The sequence below is a fragment of the Hemicordylus capensis genome, chromosome 15, assembly GCF_027244095.1.
Source record: "Hemicordylus capensis ecotype Gifberg chromosome 15, rHemCap1.1.pri, whole genome shotgun sequence".
Taxonomy (NCBI): Eukaryota; Metazoa; Chordata; class Lepidosauria; order Squamata; family Cordylidae; genus Hemicordylus; species Hemicordylus capensis.
Genome location: NC_069671.1, coordinates 13,249,146 through 13,268,264, shown reverse-complemented (window position 1 = coordinate 13,268,264; position 19,119 = coordinate 13,249,146). Strand labels below are relative to the sequence as shown.

At 50.9% G+C, this 19,119-nt stretch overlaps 1 protein-coding gene across 2 annotated transcripts in view; it reads left to right on the top strand.

The window, feature by feature from the left end:
* TCTN1 (tectonic family member 1) overlaps positions 1 to 19,119 on the top strand; it is a 28,887-nt gene that overhangs the window by 7,971 nt on the left and 1,797 nt on the right. Inside the window, exons 3-13 of one of the 2 annotated variants that reach the window (XM_053279762.1) lie at positions 3,398 to 3,528; positions 4,283 to 4,452; positions 5,402 to 5,489; positions 5,980 to 6,089; positions 6,358 to 6,378; positions 6,639 to 6,764; positions 8,818 to 8,943; positions 9,204 to 9,286; positions 9,789 to 9,929; positions 16,833 to 16,986; positions 17,605 to 17,730. In XM_053279762.1, the coding sequence (XP_053135737.1) occupies positions 3,398 to 3,528; positions 4,283 to 4,452; positions 5,402 to 5,489; positions 5,980 to 6,089; positions 6,358 to 6,378; positions 6,639 to 6,764; positions 8,818 to 8,943; positions 9,204 to 9,286; positions 9,789 to 9,929; positions 16,833 to 16,986; positions 17,605 to 17,730 (1,276 nt within the window). Of the gene's footprint in view, positions 1 to 3,397; positions 3,529 to 4,282; positions 4,453 to 5,401; positions 5,490 to 5,979; positions 6,090 to 6,357; positions 6,379 to 6,638; positions 6,765 to 8,817; positions 8,944 to 9,203; positions 9,287 to 9,744; positions 9,930 to 16,832; positions 16,987 to 17,604; positions 17,731 to 19,119 lie in introns of both variants that reach the window. The other variant, XM_053279763.1, reaches the window with a different exon arrangement.

Genomic DNA, 19,119 nt, shown 5'->3' with positions numbered 1-19,119 from the left:
TGGGCCAGGCATCCTTGTCAGTTGCTTCTTTGGGCACCTTGCCTTACTTTAGTTTTCTACAGTGTTTATTCTAGTTTGCCTTTTTTGGAGCTTCGAAGCGCTTTGTTAATGACTGAAGAGGCGAGGGGGTTGTCCCTCCCTCCTGCTATCAAGATCTTTTCTGATTGGCCCTGTCTCGGAGCAGTAGGTGGCGACAACCCATGTTCCTCGGATACAATCCATACGTCTGAGGAGAATGACCATTCAGGTAAGTGCCAACGATTCATTCCCTCTCTTGGCTGCAAAAGGCTTCAGAAAGCCTTTTGCGTGTGTGCACATCGCGCATGTATCACATTTCTGCGGCGTGCAACATGGGCACGTGCAAAAGGCGTTCTCAAGCTTTTGCAGCCGAGAGGGGGATGGGGCGGCAGGGAGGTATCCTGCCACCCCAAATGCTTCCTCAAAAATGCGCACTGGCAGGGGGAAAGCGGCGGGAGGGGTAAGTACACCCTCCCCCCCGCCCTTAAAGGAACCCCCACCCTGGCGTGCGAACCTTGAACTGTCCCAAGATTGGACCGGTCCAGAGGCCTGTAGAATGGCCTCCGGACCGGTCTGTGCACATCACTAATGGAATAAGAGTGGATCCTAACATGCAGCTCTTGATATGTCACAGTCCTCTCATGGGACTGTACCACCTCACAACACACAGTGGGATCAGTTCTCTGAAAGTTCTCCCTTCAGACTAGAATTCTGAATTTAGAATTCGTTATTTAGAAATAGAATTATTAATAATAATAATAATAATAATAATAATAATAATAGAGGGCTTTTTTATGTGCAAGGTTTCCACATGCTGGGAGATTTTGACATGGATATTTAGGGATGTGCACAAACCAATTTGACAGTCCTTTCTTGACTGCCGGACCAGTTTGGAGGTCCAGAGTTTGGGCCGGTTCGGTGTGGTGGGGTTACCTTTAAGGAGCAGGGAGGGTGCTCTTTTCCCTCGCTGTCACTATCTGCAAAACCACGGGCATGGTGCGGCAGCATCCTTCCTTGCCACCCTGGTCAGCGTTGGACCAAAGTGGCCACATCACATGCACTGGCCACTTCTGGTCCAACGCTGACTGGGGCAGCAAGGAGGCAGGCTGCTGCTGTCCCACACCAGCGGTTTTGCAGACAGCACTAGCGGAGGAGACGCAGTGGTGGGGGGTGAGCACCCTCTCTCTTCCATAAAGGTAATGCCCCTGCCGCCGAACCAGCCAGTCGCTGGTTTGTGCACATCCCTAATGGATATGCTTTCAGAGAAGTGGCGTACAGCCCTGTGAGAGCAACAGGCTTCCTTTCTGAGCCTGTTCTAATTCCCATTCTGTTCAGGAGAGTTTTTACTTCAGTGTGTTCTGTGCTGGGGTTCGGGATCATTATATTTTGGCTAGATATTTGAGAGTCACTGCCAGACCCAAAAATACATAGAGGATTTTGTTAGGTAGAAATGACTTGATCATTTCTACCTGATTTCTGGCTATTTTCTGGAGGATATATGTGCTGCAACAGAAATCCAAACTGTGCACCAAAGTTGTTGGGTTTTTTTGTTGGTTTTTTATTTTATTTTTTGCGGTAGGGTGGTTTTTTATATATATTGCATGCACGTATTAACATCCCACATGTGTTACAGTCCCCATCCTGTTTGTTAATGCATCCCATGCCATCTGTACAGAGCTTTCCTCTGCATTCTTCTTTGGGCTTAAGCAATCCAGCTGTTCTCTTCTCAGCAGTTGTTTGTGCCTTTGGTGTTCTTGTGAACCGTGGATCTGACAACCAAACAAAGCTTTTGCTGGCTGGCGGTATTCCTGTTGACTGGCAATATACCAGCAAGCTTCCTGCTGCCAGCTTCAGGTCCTGAAACATGTACCCCACCTGTTTTTAACCCCCCCCCCAAAGAGTCTTCAGAATAACCAGTGTGAGCTCTCAGGACAAAAGGCAACATCCCCCCACCCCCACACAATACAGCAGCCCAGTCTGACGGTGAAGGCGTATTCTTGGCTCCTCGGAAAGTGTATCACTCTGCTAGCAGGCTTGGAGCTTGCTATTGTCTTGGCCCACAACGCCACTTGCCACCCACGTCCAGGTACTTCTGGAGCTATTAGAGACGTCAAAGCAGAAGTGTCCTGAATTTTAGAGGAATCGTTTCCTATCAAAAGGAACGTGGGCCTTGCCTGAAAGACGGCACATAATGTACATGTGTGTATGTGCATGCGTGTGTGCATTGTGGTGTTCCTGCTGGGCAGTGCAGTAAAATGTCAGGCATCGTAACTGGCTGCTGCCTTGTTCCTTCTTAACAACAATCCTTTGTTTGCTTATTTAAAATATTTCCTTCCTGCCTGATAGCAGGCCCCTGAGGCAGCTGACGAGGAGAAGAAAATTAAAAACTAATATCAGTAGATATGAACCACCGGCACAGGCAGCGGTGACTGATGAAGGCTCTGGGGGAATGAGGATATAAAATGCCCATGCCTTGTTTTGGATGGACTCCTGGGTAGCCCACTTCTGTCCCTCACTGCTCATAGCAGTTAGCAGTTCAGGCTGAGAGTGAGGGCCTTTCCCAAGGCTGAGAGGGAGTTTGAATCTACCTAGCTCACAGGGTTGTTGTGAGGATAAAAATAAGCATGTACTCTGAGCTCCTTGGAGGAAGAGCGGGATATAAATGTAAAAATAAAATAAATGAATCTAAGTCTTGGCAGGGTCGACTGGGTTTATGTGGTCCTCCCACTACCTCCTTGTCCCATTTTGCCTCAAGGTATATGGGGGGGAAGGCCCCAATGGCTGGTTTTTAGACAGGCCACTAAGGCTCGCTCGTCTTTTTTGCCTGGCTTTTAAGGGAGGAATCTGATCTTTCTGGGCTTTTTGTATTTCTGTGAGTTTTGCAGTGGCTGTCATTGGTTTCTTCTCTCTGTTTTGATTAGTGTTAGCCACCTTGAGGCCGCAAGTGGGACCAAAAGGCAGAATAAAATTATCTCAGACAATAAATTAAGTATTAACTGCAACTGATGACGCAGAGAAAGGAGGTCCAAAAATCTTGCCCACCTGAAGCTGAGGAAACTTCAGTTTTTGTTTTGTTTTGTTCTTTCAAAGTGTTTTGCTTCCACGAAGAGGCTGTTGGAAGAGAAAAAGACTCCTTTTTCTCCTCCTGGTCCAGAAAAGGTTCCTGTTAGAAGTGGCGTATTCTTAACCAGTTTTATGCCTCAGACTCTAGAACTGCATTTTTATGGCTGATTCCAACCATGTTCTCCGTGGACCATTGGTGCCCCTAGTCTCATGTTTTTGCCTCCTGTTGTAAAGATTTTATCTGTATTTTTCTTGTTAAAAAATAGGGTTATTGTTTTGATTTAGTTAACTCCCCCCCCCCAATCCGCCTTTGCAGAGGTGACAGCCAGCTCTGCAGGCAGCAAGAAGCTCTCTATTCAATAGACCTGGCAGCACACCCTCCCCAGAGGAGATTGGAATTAGCCGAGAAGGTCAACCCCAGCATTTTCTGCATTCAGACCGCCAACTGTAAGTAGAGCCAAGCCAGGGTTGGAAATCTTGTCGTGCTGATTCCTCAAAAGCCTGGTGGGTGGCTGTGTTGAAGGTTGAAGTGGCGAGGGAGGAGGAGGAGGAGGAGGAAGGCTGGCCAGAGATGGGTGCATCTCGGATGACGTGCAGGAGACCACTAGGCTGTCCCCAGATCTGTGGCTTCAGGTTGCTTGGAGCCAAAGCACAGGCCAGTTAATATAGTTTGCCCCATTACAGAGGGTGATCTTGAGCAGAACTTAATCACAGTCAGCATTTATTTTCAATGCCAGGTCCCAGACCTGTAACACGCTATGCTTACCTATTTATTTAGATGCTTGGCTTGAAGGCTTGAGGCAGGTCACACAAGCCAAGAATCCACCCAGTCGAATAAGGCTTGAGTGCATTTGCGTGCGTTGCGGTCCTGTCCCCCAGCCTCTCCTATTCTCTGGGTGATCTCAGACAGACTCTCTGCATCCTGCAAGATGGGCTTGAGTTCTGTTGTCATCCACGTTTGCAATTGGAAAAAAGTCAAACCTCCTTTTTCTGCCCCATTGCTCCAACGTGTGGTTGAGTCTTCTCCACGTGGCCCCAGGTGTGCTTCCATAGCCCCCCACCCCCCAAAGGCTGATTGCATGTGTGAACAGGCCCCTTAGTCTTCAGTGAAAATCAGTCGCAGTTCCCAAATCCTCTTATTCAAGCGGTTCAGCGTGAGACTTTGAGCCTGTTTTGTTTTGTTTGTTTTTTGTTTTGGCAGACCAAGCTGCGCTGTCCTTCCAGCTCCCTGAAATACCCACTTCACATAATTTTGATAGGTTACTTCAAGAATCTGGCGGTGCTGCCTTGGGTACCCAAGCCAACCTTGTGTTGGCCGTTGAATCGGAAACCCAGCGTGCCATTGATGCAAACGAAACCAGCAGATACGAGGTAGAGAGGTTAAAACGCTTGCGTGCTATGTCTGCTATGTTAAGACTGCAACAGTCGCAAACATCGGAAAGATACAGATTCAGTGCCATTCCGCCACAGACTGTGATGGCCACCGGCTGGATGGCTTTAAAAGGAGCTTAGAGAAATGCATGGAGATCAGGTCGATCAATGGCTGCTAGTCTTGAGGGCTACAGGCTACCTCTAGGTTCAGAGGCTGAATGCCTCTGAATCCCAGTTGCAGGGGAACAACAGCAGGAGAGAGGGCATGCCTTCAGCTCCTGCTTGTGGGCTTCCCAGAGGGATCTGGTGAGCCACTGTGTGAAACAGGACGCTGGACTAGATGGGCCTCCTTGGGCCTGACCCAGCAGGGCTGTCCTCATATTAGTTAAAGCAGGGGTGGAGCCATCATTGGGCAAAGCGTGGCCCCCAAACGTGGCCCCAGACATGCCCCCCATGTCTGACGCTGAACGCGGGGAGAGGGGCATTATTTTGGTCCCTGGAGTGAAATCGGGCCACGCTGTATTTGAAATCGGGCCACGCTGTGTTTCTGAAAGGCAGGGAGAGCCACTCCCCATTTGGGAGGGAGATCGGCCTGCGCTGCAATGGCAGCGCAGCCAGAACGGCTCTCCCTGCCTTGAAGGCAGGGAGAGTCGCTCCGGCCCACACTGCCCAACACAGTACGGGCCGCTCTCACAAACAGGGCTGCGCGACCCCGTTTGAGATGGAGACACTCCCCTGCGTCTGCCGTCAGACGCGAGGGCGTGGCTAGCTGGCTCCCTGCATCTGATGTCAGACGCGGGGGGCGGGGCGAGAGGGCCGTGGCGGCCGCTGCACACGGGCCGTCGCCAGCCTCCCTACGCTCCTGAGTTAAAGCACCTTAATGAAGCGAAGTTATCTTGGGTCTGCTCTTTCATTCATAAAACTGAACCTGTGCATTTTCTGTTGACAGTTTAAGGATCCTATACAGACATTGGATGGGTTTCTGAAGCTTCCAGCTCCTCTCATTGGCTCCCAGTGTGCTGACAGTAACCCTGCAGGTCAGAGGGAGGGAACAGTCTTCTTTTTGTTTTCTCTTATAATCCAATAGCTTGGTGGTGCTTCTCAAAGAGCCTTCTTGTCTCCCCTTTCTAGAGATCCCCTTTGGGGAATCCTTTCGTCTGACAAGGTGAGCTCTTGCTCATCAGAGTCCGTGCCACAATCTATTTGCTTGTCTTTAAGGTCATATGCCACAGAGGTTGTTTTCCTAAAACAGTCTTAACTTGGCTGCCCCTTCTGCAATGCTTTGCCTTGGTTGTATAATTTTTAGGAAATGATTCATTTTCAAAACGTGGAATCTTTTGTGCTCCAGTAATGTTTTTTGTCTCAATCAAAAGATGATAATTTAGAACATCAAACCTGGGTTGTGGAATGGGAGAGAGAGGAGTGAAGAGGCAGAGGGACAAAGGATTGGTGCTAGATTGTCACCAACCTGCTAATTTAGCAGCTTTTTCAGGGAATTCCTCTGGTCTTTTGTGGTTTCCTCCCCAGGGTTTCTGCTAAACCAGGCTGTGAAATGCATCAGGATGCTCCACTTGAATGACTGCTCTGCCATTCCAGCTCTCAGCATGGGATTCTATACCAATTCCAGCATTCTGGCTGTACGTCTTTACTTTGGATACCACCCGAAGGGCTGGAGTCTTGTGTGTAATTAAGGGGGGGGGGAGAGACGCAAGATGGCAGGCCGTGTTTGTCCTTCCAAAAGACATTTCCCTGCCACTTGGAGCGGCAGCAGTAATGAGAGGCTCCCCAGTTCTCCAGCATGAAAGCCGCTTTATTAGGGGTGGGGGGCGGTTAGAGATGGAGGCCTAACTGCTTGCCTTTTTGAAGGAAACAAAGCTGTGTTTGTGTTTCTCCCCTTCCCTTTAGGTACCAAAATCAAGTCAAACGGTAGGTGCTGACATCTTTTGTTTCTGATTTTTAGCAGCGATTCAAGGTGGTAAGTATTCCACCGCTGTGTTTTTCCATGGAAATGTTTCAGTTTCATTCCCTGGGACCCATTTTGGAACTCATGGCCTCTAGGGAAACGGCCAGTGCACCCAACTCCCATTTCCCTAAATTGTGTGGGCAGTGGCAGTTAGGAATCTCGCCAACATATTACAGACAAATAGCTGCCCTTTACGACTGAGGGAGCTGGACTCCTTTTCCAGGTCAAGATCGCTATCCAGTCCATCACCAGACAGGCTCCAGGGGGGCTGCTCACACGCCTGCCCAGCACTGAGGTCCTGCTGCACCCCACGTTACAGGATCAGTCCTGCATCAATGTCGTTTTCGAGGTCAGTATTCCATTTCTTTTTCCCTTCTGGGAAAAGCAAGAGGAGAGGCTTGTACTTGATATTGGGAGCCAGATGGCCTGAGGTGCCATGAGCAAGACTTGTCATCAAATCTAAAAGCTGAAACACAGGCCCCCGTCCCACCCTGCCTAGTGGTCAACCTACATGATAAAAGCGGCAAATAAATAAAATACTGTATACAACATACTCCCTGGGACCCAGGAATCTAGAGCAGGGATTCTCAACGTTTGGTACCCAGATGTTATGGGACTTCAACTCCCATAATCCCCAGCCCTAGTGGCCTTTGGTTGGGGATTCTGGAAGTTGAGGTCCAATTACATCTGGGGACCCAAACGTTGAGAAACCCTGATCTAGAGGACCACCTTGTCTTGCCCAAACCTGCCCCAACATTTAGCTTATCTGGCGCGGCCTTTCTGAGGAAAGGCAGGCTGCAGTTGGGGAAAGGGCCTTTTCAGTGGTGGTGCCTTGCCTGTAGAGCTCTCTCCTCAGTGAGGTCCTTGCTGCTGAGTCTTTTGCCCTTTTGGTGCTAAGCAAAGCCTTACTGGGCTGGTTCTCACACTCAAAACCTAGATAGGAGGAGTGCTCAGCCAGGCTCCAAGCCCTACATGTGCACCTGAGAAATGGCTAGTTGCTTGGGGGGTGGGGGACTACATCTCCCATGCATTCCCATGTGAGTGACGAGCTCCCTCTTTGTCCCTCCCTGCCCACCCCAACCCTGTACACTCCCTAGGAGTGCTGCAGCTACCCAGGTTTCTCCGCATCAGTGCCTGGCGGCTTTTAAAGAGCCTTAGGAACATAGGAAGCTGCCATATACTGAGTCAGACCCTTGGTCTATCTAGCTCAGTATTGTCTTCACAGACTGGCAGCGGCTTCTCCAAGGTTGCAGGCAGGAGTCTCTCTCAGCCCTATCTTGGAAAAGCTGCCAGGGAGGGAACTGGGAACCTTCCGCTCTTCCCAGAGTGGCTCCATCATCCTCATCCCCTGAGGGGAATATCTGACAGTGCTCACACTTCTAGTCTCCCATCCGCATGCAACCAGGGCAGACCCTGCTTAGCTAAAGGGACAAATCATGCTTGCTACCACCAGAACAGCTCTGACCCGTGAGCAGCTGCCCCCTCCTGGTGGGGGCTGGGAATTCCAAAACTGAATCCTATTTACTGACATGCACAGTCCTAATCCAGGGTGGAGGAAACACACATCCTGTGCTGTTCAACCCAGATCATGGCAATCGCCGCCTCCTCTCCTTTGATTTCTGCCACACATGGCCAGTTCTTGGGAGGGCGCATGGGTTTGGGGTCCCAGCTGGATGTGCCTCCTACTCAGCCTTTTGTTGTGAGAACCAGCCCATTTTTAATTTACCTGGGCCTTTTATGCTTAATCTTTGATCTGCTTTTGGTTTCAGTCACTGCCAATCCTATTTTTTAATCTGCTCTTTTACAAACTTTTTATCTTGCAACATTAATGTTCTTGTTGATTTATTCTGGGAAACTTGAGAGTTGGTCAGTGGAAGGAAAGGATATCCATTTTTTAAAACCCACAGACACTTATGAAATAGGTGCTTCTCTTTTTCTGTGTTTGCCATTATGAGTCTAAAAATATTAGGAGTGTTGTCAGCAGTTGTGAAATGCTAGATCAGGTGGATTAACTGCTCTTGAAGGAGAAAACCCCAGACCGCTCTCCTGGAAGAGAGTGTCCAGGCATTAAGAACACCCACCTGGCAGCTTCAAGCCCAGCTCTGACCCCTCCTATACTGTGAAACTTTTGGCACAACCTCACACCCAAATGAAGTTAACCCTAAGCCTGTGGGAATGACTTTGCACTTTGCTTCTCTCTCTCTTCCCCTGTCTCCCCGCCCCCAGATCTAAATTAGATTGCAACTTCCTTGGGACCTGCCTGTTGCGTATGCTACTCAGTGAAGCAGAATGTACATTGAGGGTTCTATATAAATAAGAAGCAATTGTTAAAATTCTCTGCTATTATAGAGTGTTTTACCTTTCTGCTCTCTGATCTGCAAAATGTTCTCTTGTTTTTTCAGGCAAGTTATTTTCTTACCTTCACAGAAGCAGGTGAAATAACCAGCGCAGCTGTGTCTTTCGTGCTGGGGACCGTTAACCAAACAACAGTTTCCATGCATCAGAACTTTGCAATCAGTTTTCTTCAGGTAGCTTCCCAAAGTGTGTTTAAGTCAGTTTGAAAGATCTGCAGTAGAAAATGTCCCCAGTGCTCTGATTTCCTTCCCATCTGGAGCAGCTATTGAAAAATAATCTGAAATTAATGGCTCAGTGCTTATTAAAACAGTGATTCAGTGAGTATTTATAGTTCTAAAAGAGAATGTTCGTATTAGCTGCTTGCCATTCAAAACAAATCGCTAACAGAAAGTAAGTTGTATTGTACTCTTTCTTTTTTTACATTTTTAAATAGCAAGATACTCGGCCCATTCCTCTCAGTGGAAACCCTGGTTATGTTGTTGGACGACCAATTAAAGCTGGAATTAGATCACCTGGATATCCTTTTTTTTTTCCTGCAAGTGTGGCTTGCAGAGATGGCTCTGCAAAGTTCTACTTGCCTGCTGAAATGGCAGAAAACCCAGCACAGAAATACAGTAAGAGCAGCAAAGGCACCGCTGTGGTATTTGCCAGTCCCTCTTGGGTGGAATAAGCTCTGGGTGTTTGGTACTAGGCATTTCATGAGGACTAGGGCCACGCTTTTAACTCTCAACCAGCACCAAGACTTTGCTTTTCTGAAGTCTGCAGCCAGAACCTGCTACTCAGCTGGTCTAGAGCAACCCAGTTCAAGGTCCCGTCATCCCACGGGGCTCAGGGTCACTCATAGACTTCAGCCTGAGCTGTTTGGTGACCCTGGAGTGCAAGATGACTCTTATAAGGCAACTAGCCATCCTTTCAGCATGATGACCTGTTAACATTTCACCCTGCCTCATCTGCACTACTGTATCCCTTGTCAGGCATTTCGGAGATTCCATTTGCTTTCTCTTAACTCTGCCTTTACCTCCGGAGTCATTCAAAGTGCAAACGACGATGGCCAGCTTACCATGATGAAAAGCACATCTGCTCAAGACTGTTTGGCTGTTGAAGGAGTCAGAACCCCTGTGTTGTTTGGGTACAACATGATGTCTGGATGCCAACTGCGGTAAGCGAGGAACTCACCCATTTACTTAGATGTTTAGTGCCCTGGCCTTATTTGAATGCCCCAAGAGTTTTGATGCAAGGTGCAAAGAAAATGCTAGCATCTCACTTAGCAAGATGTCAGAGTTTCATACCCATTGGGTTACAGCTATTCTCCCTCAGAAGAGGATGGCATCCGAGATCATCATGGGTTGTCACGACCTCCTGCTCCGAGACAGGGCCAATCAGAGAGCTTTTCCTCCTGTAGCAGGAGGGAGGGGCAATCCCCTCAGGCTTCAGTCTTCGCCCTGTCTCGCTCCGGCAGGTGCTGTAGTCGTTGGCTCTGGCTATTAATCTTTCTCCTCCGTTATTTTCGCCTGCCCTTAGGCCCTAGCCCTATCTGTCTACTCCTGAGCTGTTCCAGTCAGGGTATTCTTTGTTTCTCCTCTGTCCTGAGCTGTGCCGGTCAGGTCAGTGTTGTTCTGGGCTAAGCAGGGCTTATAGGGGCGGTTTGTATTGCGCCAGCCGTCTGCGGCCCTTCTCCCGCAGCGGTCATTTACCTCTGGCCGGAATGGCAACCGAATCGGCCTGTCCCGAAGGGGGGGTCTCCCCCTCTCTTTCGGAAGATTCCGTGGCGCCATCAGTGTGTCGAGATGAGTGGGCGGCGGCAACCACTCCCGCGCCCGTCACTCATCAAGCCAAGCGCAGGAAGAAGGCAAAGAAAGCCTCCAAAGACAAGCGGGTGGCGGCTAAAACGGCCAAGGGAGGCTTGTCTATTGCTCCCGTTATGGCCGACGAGCAGGGAAGTCGAGAGCCTGTTCTCCAGGAGATACCGTCGACTACGGGCACGCAAGTTACTCACGCCCCCCCGCCCCCGCCCAGTCCTCTGCCCGTGGAACCTCCCGCCAAACGCGCGCGCCCCTCCAGCGGCGCGGATGGCAGCGAGGAGGAGATTCCCCCGAGTTTTGCCGCACTCCTGCGGCGTGTAGTGGCTGAGGAGTTTGGGCGGTTGCTTCCCGCTCTGGCGGATCGTTTTCCCGCCCAATCTGCAGCGCCCGCCATTTTGAATGTGCATGGGGATGGACCTGCTGCCGCGGCCGCCATTTTAAGGCCGGGAGATATGGCTCCTGCAGGCGCTAACGTTCCGCCCGCATCTGCTGTAGTGAAGCCTGCTGCGCTGCGCGATCTCGGTCCCCCCACTCTCAGCCCATGTGCGACAGCCAGGGCTTTCCCCCACAGTCTTCGTCCACTGGGCTCTCCGACGGGGGGGGGGGGCACCCTCAGAGGATTCCGGCACCGACTCGGACCGGGAAGAGGGTGAACTTTCAGGGGATGAGGGGGATACTGCGCCTACCCCACAAGCCCCGTATCGACTGTTTTCTCCAGCCGACTTTCCTGTGCTCCTGCACAAGGTCCGCAGGACCTTGAGATTGGAGGGGGTGGTACCTCTCCCGCAAGATTCTTCTGAAGGGGTCTCCACAGTTTTACCCTCATTAAAAGCACCCGAGATTGTGGTGCCCTGCCCACAACTCTTCCAAGACATTATTCACTCAGAATGGGAGCACCCCACTGAGGCTAAGGGCCCCCCCCCCCAGCATCAAGCGCCTTTATACCACAACCAAGGCGGTAATGGACACGCTACAGGTCCCCCCTGTGGACGCCGAGGTCGCCTCTCTGGTGACGGGTGCCGTTTTGCCTAGGGACGGGGACGAGGTCTTGCGCAACCATGATGACAAGCGATGTGATGCTGCACTGCGCAGATCCCATGAGGCCTCTTCGCTGGCCATGCGGGCTTCTATGGCCAATTCAATATTTGCCCGAGCCTCGGTACTATGGATTAAAGAACTCCTACCTCTAGTACCTCCCGAGCTGCTGGCTCTGAGGCAAGGGCTCAATAAATTACTCAAGGCTTCTGCCTTCATGGCTGATAGCTCTCTGGACGCTACACAACTGTCGGCCCGAGCTATGGCTTCTGATGTCACGGTTCGTAGACATCTGTGGCTAAAGCATTGGAGGGTCGACCAGAAGTCTAGGTCCAATTTGGCAAACTCAGCCTTCAAAGGGACCAAACTGTTTGGGGACATTTTGGAGCCTGTACTGGTGGAAGGGAAAGACAAGAAGAAGGCGATGCCTTCAACTTCAGCACAGCGCCATGAGCGCAGGCAATACACTCCTAACTTCTCTTCCTCTTTCAGGGGTTTCCGGTCCTCCTTTCGAAACCGCCAAGACAGGCAGGACAAGTTTCCTTCCTGGAAAAGGTCACAGCCGTCCTTTCGGGACAACTCCCAGTCCAGGTTCCGGTAGCCCGGGCATCAGCAAAAATCCGGGTTCAAGCGTCCGGCAGCTCAATGACTGTCCTTCGGAGTCGCAGGTAGGGGGCAGGCTACAGTATTTCGCCCAGGCTTGGGCGGAAACTTGCTCGGACGCCTGGGTTCTCCAGACCGTGAGCCAGGGTTACAGGCTGGATTTTCTTTCCCAGCCGCCCGACCGTTTTCTGAGGTCCCCCACCTCAGCCAAGTCGGGCAAACATTCCCTGATGTTGTCTGCCATCAGCCACCTGCTCAGGGTTCAGGCAGTCGAGCCGGTTCCCCCAGACGAGGTTGGGTGTGGCGTCTACTCCATTCTTTTTCTAGTGCCGAAAAGGAATGGAGAATCGAGAGCCATACTCGACCTGAAGTTTGTGAACCGGTTCCTGCGGGTCAAGCACTTCCGGATGGAGACCCTCCGCTCCATACTGCTGGCTCTCCAAAAGGGAGACTTCTTGTCCTCAGTGGACTTGAAGGAGGCCTACCTCCATGTCCCCATTCACCCCCAGGACAGGAGGTTCCTCCGGTTCACCTATGCGGGGGATCACCTTCAATACCGTGCTCTCCCCTTCGGTCTGTCAACTGCACCACGGGTGTTCACCAAGGTTATGGTGGCACTGGTGGCGCACTTGAGAACGAAGGGGATTCACTTATACCCGTATCTGGACGATCTCTTGATCCGTTCGCCAACGTTCCAGAGAGCCCTGGGGGATGTTGGGGAGACAATCTCAGTTCTCCAGGCCCACGGGTTTCTCGTGAACTATCAGAAGAGTTCCCTCGTCCCCAAGAACCGGATCCAACATCTTGGGGCAATAATAGACTCAATGAAGGGGACGGTCTCCCTCTCCCTAGAGAGAAGACGAGGATTGTCCACCGCGTGCCGAAAGGCGGGTCTCCGCAGTCGCCCGGATATTCTTTCCCTCAGCCAACTACAGGGGATGATGGTATCCACCATCGGGATAGTTCCCTGGGCTCGCCTTCATTCACGCCCACTCCAGTGGCTACTCCTGCCCCTCCAGGACTTGGTAGCTTCCCGGGCCCGGGACAGGGTTCTTCTAACCCCTCGGGTGAGGAAGTCCCTGCACTGGTGGCTGTCGCCAGCCCTGAACAAGGGGGTCTCCTTTCTTCCGGTGACACGTGTAACGGTCACAACAGACGCCAGTCTTCGGGGATGGGGCGGTCACTGCCAAAGTCAGGTCGCTCAGGGTCTGTGGTCCCCTCAGGAACAGCTCCAGTCCATCAATTGGCTGGAGCTGAGGGCGATCCGCTATTCCCTGATTCGTTTCCTTCCCCTGATCGCCGGTCGGCATGTTCTGATTCAAACCGACAGCGCGACGGCAAAGGCGCATATCAATCGTCAAGCGGGGACCAGGGCTTGGCCGCTGATGCACGAGGCCTCTGTGCTCCTACACTGGGCAGAAAGGCACCTGGGCTCGCTAGAAGCAGTGCACGTCAGCGGGGAGTCCAACACGCTGGCAGATTGGCTCAGCAGAACCAGGCTGGACCAGGCAGAATGGGTCCTGGACGAGCAAGTCTTTCGCGCCATCACGGCGAGCTTCGGACACCCACAGGTGGACCTGTTTGCGGCTCCGGGGAACGCCAAGGTCCCCAGGTTCTTCTCAAGGTACCAAACACACGGAGCCGAGGGGGTGGACGCCCTATTGACACCTTGGCCACAGGGCCTTATGTACGCCTTTCCCCCCACGCCCATCCTGTCCCAGACGGTCAGATTGGTCCGCCAACAGCGGGCGGAACTCATTCTCGTGGCTCCGCATTGGCCGCGCCGCCCGTGGTTTTCGGACCTCGTCGACATGTCCCTAGCCCCTCCAGTGCCCTTGGGCTCTCATCCCCAACTCCTTCGACAGGGTCCGCTCTTCCACCCGGACCCGCGCTGGTTGAACCTACACGTCTGGAGGTTGAGCGGGGCGCGCTAGACGCATGCGGTTACTCTCCTGCAGTCAAGGAGACTATCTTGGCATCCAAACGGCCCTCAACACTCAGGGTTTACCAAGCCACATGGACTGCATTCGTGGCATGGTGCGTGTCGGTTGGGACCGACCCTCACTCCGCCTCGGTCAGTCAGGTACTGGGGTTCCTGCAATCCGGTTTGGATAGGGGGCTCAAACCGGCCACCCTCAGGCGACAGATGTTTTCTATCTCCTCTACTCTGCAGGTTCCTGGGACATCTCCTTTGTCATGCCATCCCCACATTCGAAGGTTCCTTAAAGGTGCGGCGGCCCTTAGTCCTCCACCGGTCCATCGTTTCCCCACTTGGGACCTGAACTTGGTTCTTCGGGCCCTGGTTAAGCCTCCCTTCGAACCTTTAAGGACTGTGCCGCTGCGTATTCTTACCTTTAAAGTCCTATTTTTGGTAGCCATTACATCAGCCCGGCGGGTCTCAGACCTGGGCGCTTTGTCGGCCAGGAAGGAGTTGTGTCTAGTTTACTCCGATTACGTTGTTCTGCGTACAGACCCCACTTACCTGCCCAAGGTTAATTCTCTTTTTCACCGATCCCAGGAGCTCATGTTGCCTTCATTCTGCCCCCACCCTGCCAATCCCAGGGAGAAGGAGTGGCACACCCTAGATGTCCGCAGGGCATTAAGAATCTATTTGCGGCACACTAAGGGCTTTAGGGTCTCTGATTCCCTGTTTGTATCATTCAGGGACTGCTCTCTGGGAAGGAAGGTCTCTTCTCCTACTTTGTCACGCTGGATCTGCGAGTGCATTCGCCTGGCCTATACAGCGGCTAAGGCGGTGCCTCCGGAGGGTATAACTGCCCACTCCACGCGCAGCGCCGCGGCTTCTGCAGCCCTCTCCACGAGGGCGCCTTTGATCGATATCTGCAGAGCTGCAACGTGGGCCTCCCTGTCCACGTTTGTTAAATTCTATAAAATACACGACTGGGCTTCTGCAGACGCTTCCTTTGGCAGACGTGTTCTGCAACAGGTGGTCCCGCCATAGGAGCATTCTCACGGTCTCCCACCCAGCTAGGATAGCGGCTATGGCATGTCCCATGATGATCTCGGATGCCATCCTCTTCTGAGGGAGAATGAGCCGTTGGCACTTACCTGAATGGTCATTCTCCTCAGAAGTATGGATGGCATCCGACCCACCCGACCGTTCGTGTTTCTGCTTCTGTTTGTTTCCAACTTATCCACCTTTCTGTTCCCTATATAGGTGTGGGGAGGCTCTATTCTGCCGCGTTGTACGTCTCATCCCATGGGTGGGGTTTTTCCGCAATAAGAATTCACAGCTCGTTTTCTTCTAAAGTTCTACTTTACTTGTTGTTCCATTCTGCTCGGTTCTTTCTCTGCGACTGGTTTTTTCTCTAGCCGGAGCATCGGAGAGCTAGCTATAGACTGAAGCCTGAGGGGATTGCCCCTCCCTCCTGCTACAGGAGGAAAAGCTCTCTGATTGGCCCTGTCTCGGAGCAGGAGGTCGTGACAACCCATGATGATCTCGGATGCCATCCATACTTCTGAGGAGAATGACCATTCAGGTAAGTGCCAACGGCTCATGTTGCATTTCTTTTACACATGTCCTGGCTACTACAAACACTGTCCAGCCCACTGCAGTGATGCTTCTGCCTGTGTGTTTCGTTTCATTATTTTATTATTATTATTATTATTATTACATTTATATCCCGCTCTTCCTCCAAGGAGCCCAGAGCAGTGTACTACATACTTGAATTTCTCTTTCACAACAACCCTGTGAAGTAGGTTAGGCTGAGAGATGTGTGACTGGCCCAGAGTCACCCAGCTAGTTTCATGGCTGAATGGGGATTTGAACTCGGCTCTCCCCGGTCCTAGTCCAGCACTCTAAGCACTACACCACGCTGGCTGGTTTTCCAAGATGCTTTGGAGTTTTGAACAAAGAGACAAAAGCAGCAAGAGAGAGGGAGAGGGGCACATATCAGATGCATCTTTCTCCAACAATTTCAGGCAGTGACCGTGGGTGGGAGTGAGGACTTCCTAGCAGACTGCTGGGGGCATGCATGCTTGTCTTTCTAGCAAAACGAAAAGCCTAACATCTCAACTAACCTCTTCTGTCTCCTGTTTTGGTAATTACCTGTTTCCAGGCCGCAGACTCCTGGTTAGCGTTTTTACTAACCTGTATTAAATTTAATTGGTAACTCGTACAACCAAAACAGAGGAATGAAAATTATGTAAGTGGTTTTGTCAGATTTATCCTCTTCTTCCTCCTTGCCCTCCCAACAGAAACTCCAAGACAAAATGGAGAAAGAGGAAATTATCTATCTATCTATCAGATTTGTGTACCGCCCCAAACTTTCATCTCTGGGTGGTTTACAATAACATACAATCAGTTAAAAACATATACAAAAACTTAAAAACAATGTAACAATTTTAAAATAACCAGAAATTAAAACCCAAAAATATTGGGAAGCTGAGAAAGCTTGGGCGAAAAGATGGGTTTTCAGGTGTTTTTTGAAAATTGCCAGAGATGGGGAGGATCGTATCTCAGCAGGGAGCGCTGAGATACAAGATGTTGTGGTCTAGCTTAACTTGTAAACAGGTTATTTGCACATGCTGCTTTCAGAGGATGGGCAGCAGGCTGCAGCAGGACATCCAGTGCATTGACATGGCAATTTTGTTTCTGAAAGGGTTACCAAAGATGCAGACTGCAGTCTTTTGGCCCCAGCCCTCCTGAACATCCTGAAGGGACAGAATTTCCCAGATTGTGTGGCCTCTTTTGGAAATTCTCTGCCCCAGAATGGCCCAGACTGGGTACAAGTTTACAACAATGTCACTAAACCGGTAAGAATGTGTCTATGTTTTTGTTTCTAAGAAGTACACCTTGTTAAGCTGACACGGGCTGGTTTTCCCCTCCAAGAACGGTCCTGAAAGAAACATGCTCTTGAGGTCACCTTACCTTTTTGTTGAAAAGCCATGTATAAATTTTCTTAATGATGAGGATAATTTGAACTCAGCTCTTCTCAGCTCGTGTCCGGCATACTATCCGCAGCAACCAGTATTGTGAAGATCAAAATAGGCGCCCTCAAGTTCCTGCTATGCAGCTGCCTGCTTATTTGGCAGCTTGGATGCCAGCAGGAGTTTTTGGCCCTAGTACTGTGGCGGGAGGTGGTCCTGAGCTGGATCAGGACCCTGCTTCTAAAATATAAAAAATACACATGTAGCTACATAGCACATTCTTAAAGTGATGTCCAGCCTGGCCCAAAGTTACCTCTGAATGGGAAAAACCCAATGGTGGCGATCCCCCAGGCTTCATCAGGTGCAGCAGTGTTGAATTTTGACCGCAGTGTTGTGCGGTAGCCTTAATGGACACACAGCATGCCGGTAGAACTGGCTCATCCACCCACCCTCTTCTTGCCCAACTTGCCTCGTCACTAACAAAACCTCTGCCTCTTTTTGCAGAGCACCTGTGAAATTCCAGTGTCGTTTGAAGTAGAAGTGAAATGGACTAAATATGGCTCTTTAGTGAACCCTCAAGCTAAAATTGTGAGCGTGACGGCAACAGTGCAGACATCTGCCTTGCCCCAGGTGGGTGGTGATGGAAGGGGAAGGTGTCAATGCTTTTGGTACTATTTTTATCTAAATGGCTCATTGCAAACTGGCAAGGTGCCATGTGTGTGAAAGACAGCCGTCTAACGAAACTGGTTCTCCCTGCCCCTCTGCATGGGATGTCTCAATGCATTACACTGCATTGGCTGCTTTCCATACTTTGGTTCAAAAGGTGGCGTTGGACCATTTCAAACCAACTCTGAGTGGAGCTTTAGGGACTCCAGCTCTGTAGAAGGACCACCTAAGTGTCCTTCCGATTTAGATGTAGTGTAGATAACAATTGTGAAATGCTGAACGTCAGCCTGGGGCTAAATGGGAAGGGATTGTGCATGGGACCACACATCATAAGCATCAGCTTTGTGTTTTGTTCCTCTTCCCATCTCTACAGTATAGAACACCTTGTCCTCGTGGCTTTAGGAGAGCTGGTCTGGTGGTAGCAAGCATGGCTTGTCCCCTTAGCTAAGCAGGGTCCACCCTGGTTGCATATGAATGGGAGACTAGAACTCTGAGCACTGGAAGATATTCCTCTCAGGGGATAGAGCCGCTCTGGGAAGAGCATCTAGGTTCCAAGTTCCCTCCCTAGCATCTTCAAGACAGGGCTCAGAGAGATTCCTGCCTGCAACCTTGGAGAAGCCGCTGCCAGTCTGTGTAGATGGACCAGTGGTCTGACTCCGTATATGGCAGCTGCCTATAAATGAAGTTGCCTTATACTGAGACAGACCCTCCCTGTTTTGCACACGAAACTCAGAACAGGTTTGCTCTAAAATATGCTATTAAGCTCAGGTTGCATAATCCTGTTCCTGCTAATGATGGGAATAGACAAAAAGCAATGAAGCCCCCTATCCTGACTGCCAGAAGTCCTCCATAACACACCTCCAGCTTTTCACACTTTATTTGGCCTAAGCGTTAATGGAGAATTGTAGCCCTAAGGATTAGAGCATGTTGCGGGGGGCGGGGGTTAAAAGTAGGAAACAGATTAGGGCTGCTCTCATGGCTAATAACTGGGTAAGACAAGCATCCTACCCGGCTTCAGGAGCTGTGTGCACACTCGATTGCTGGTAGTGAGTGAGTTCAAAGGTAGGTCAACAGAGGGGAAAGTGATTGTATGGGAGGCTAATATGCTGGGTAGAAGTGCGACCATTGGACCCGCCTCCCACTAGCTTTCAACTCCCACGTGACTGGAAGTCGGAAGCAGACACCGCTCCCAAGGCTGGGCCAGTCTCTTGTCCTACCCAGCGAAGGGTCATGAGAACAGCTCTGTTATCTGGCTGCTTGAGTCTGAACTCACTCAGCATCCCAGAAAGCACACAGCCCTGGCTCTCGACTCTGCCATTGTTTGCTTCTTGTCCTCACGTGCTCTGCCAGCTG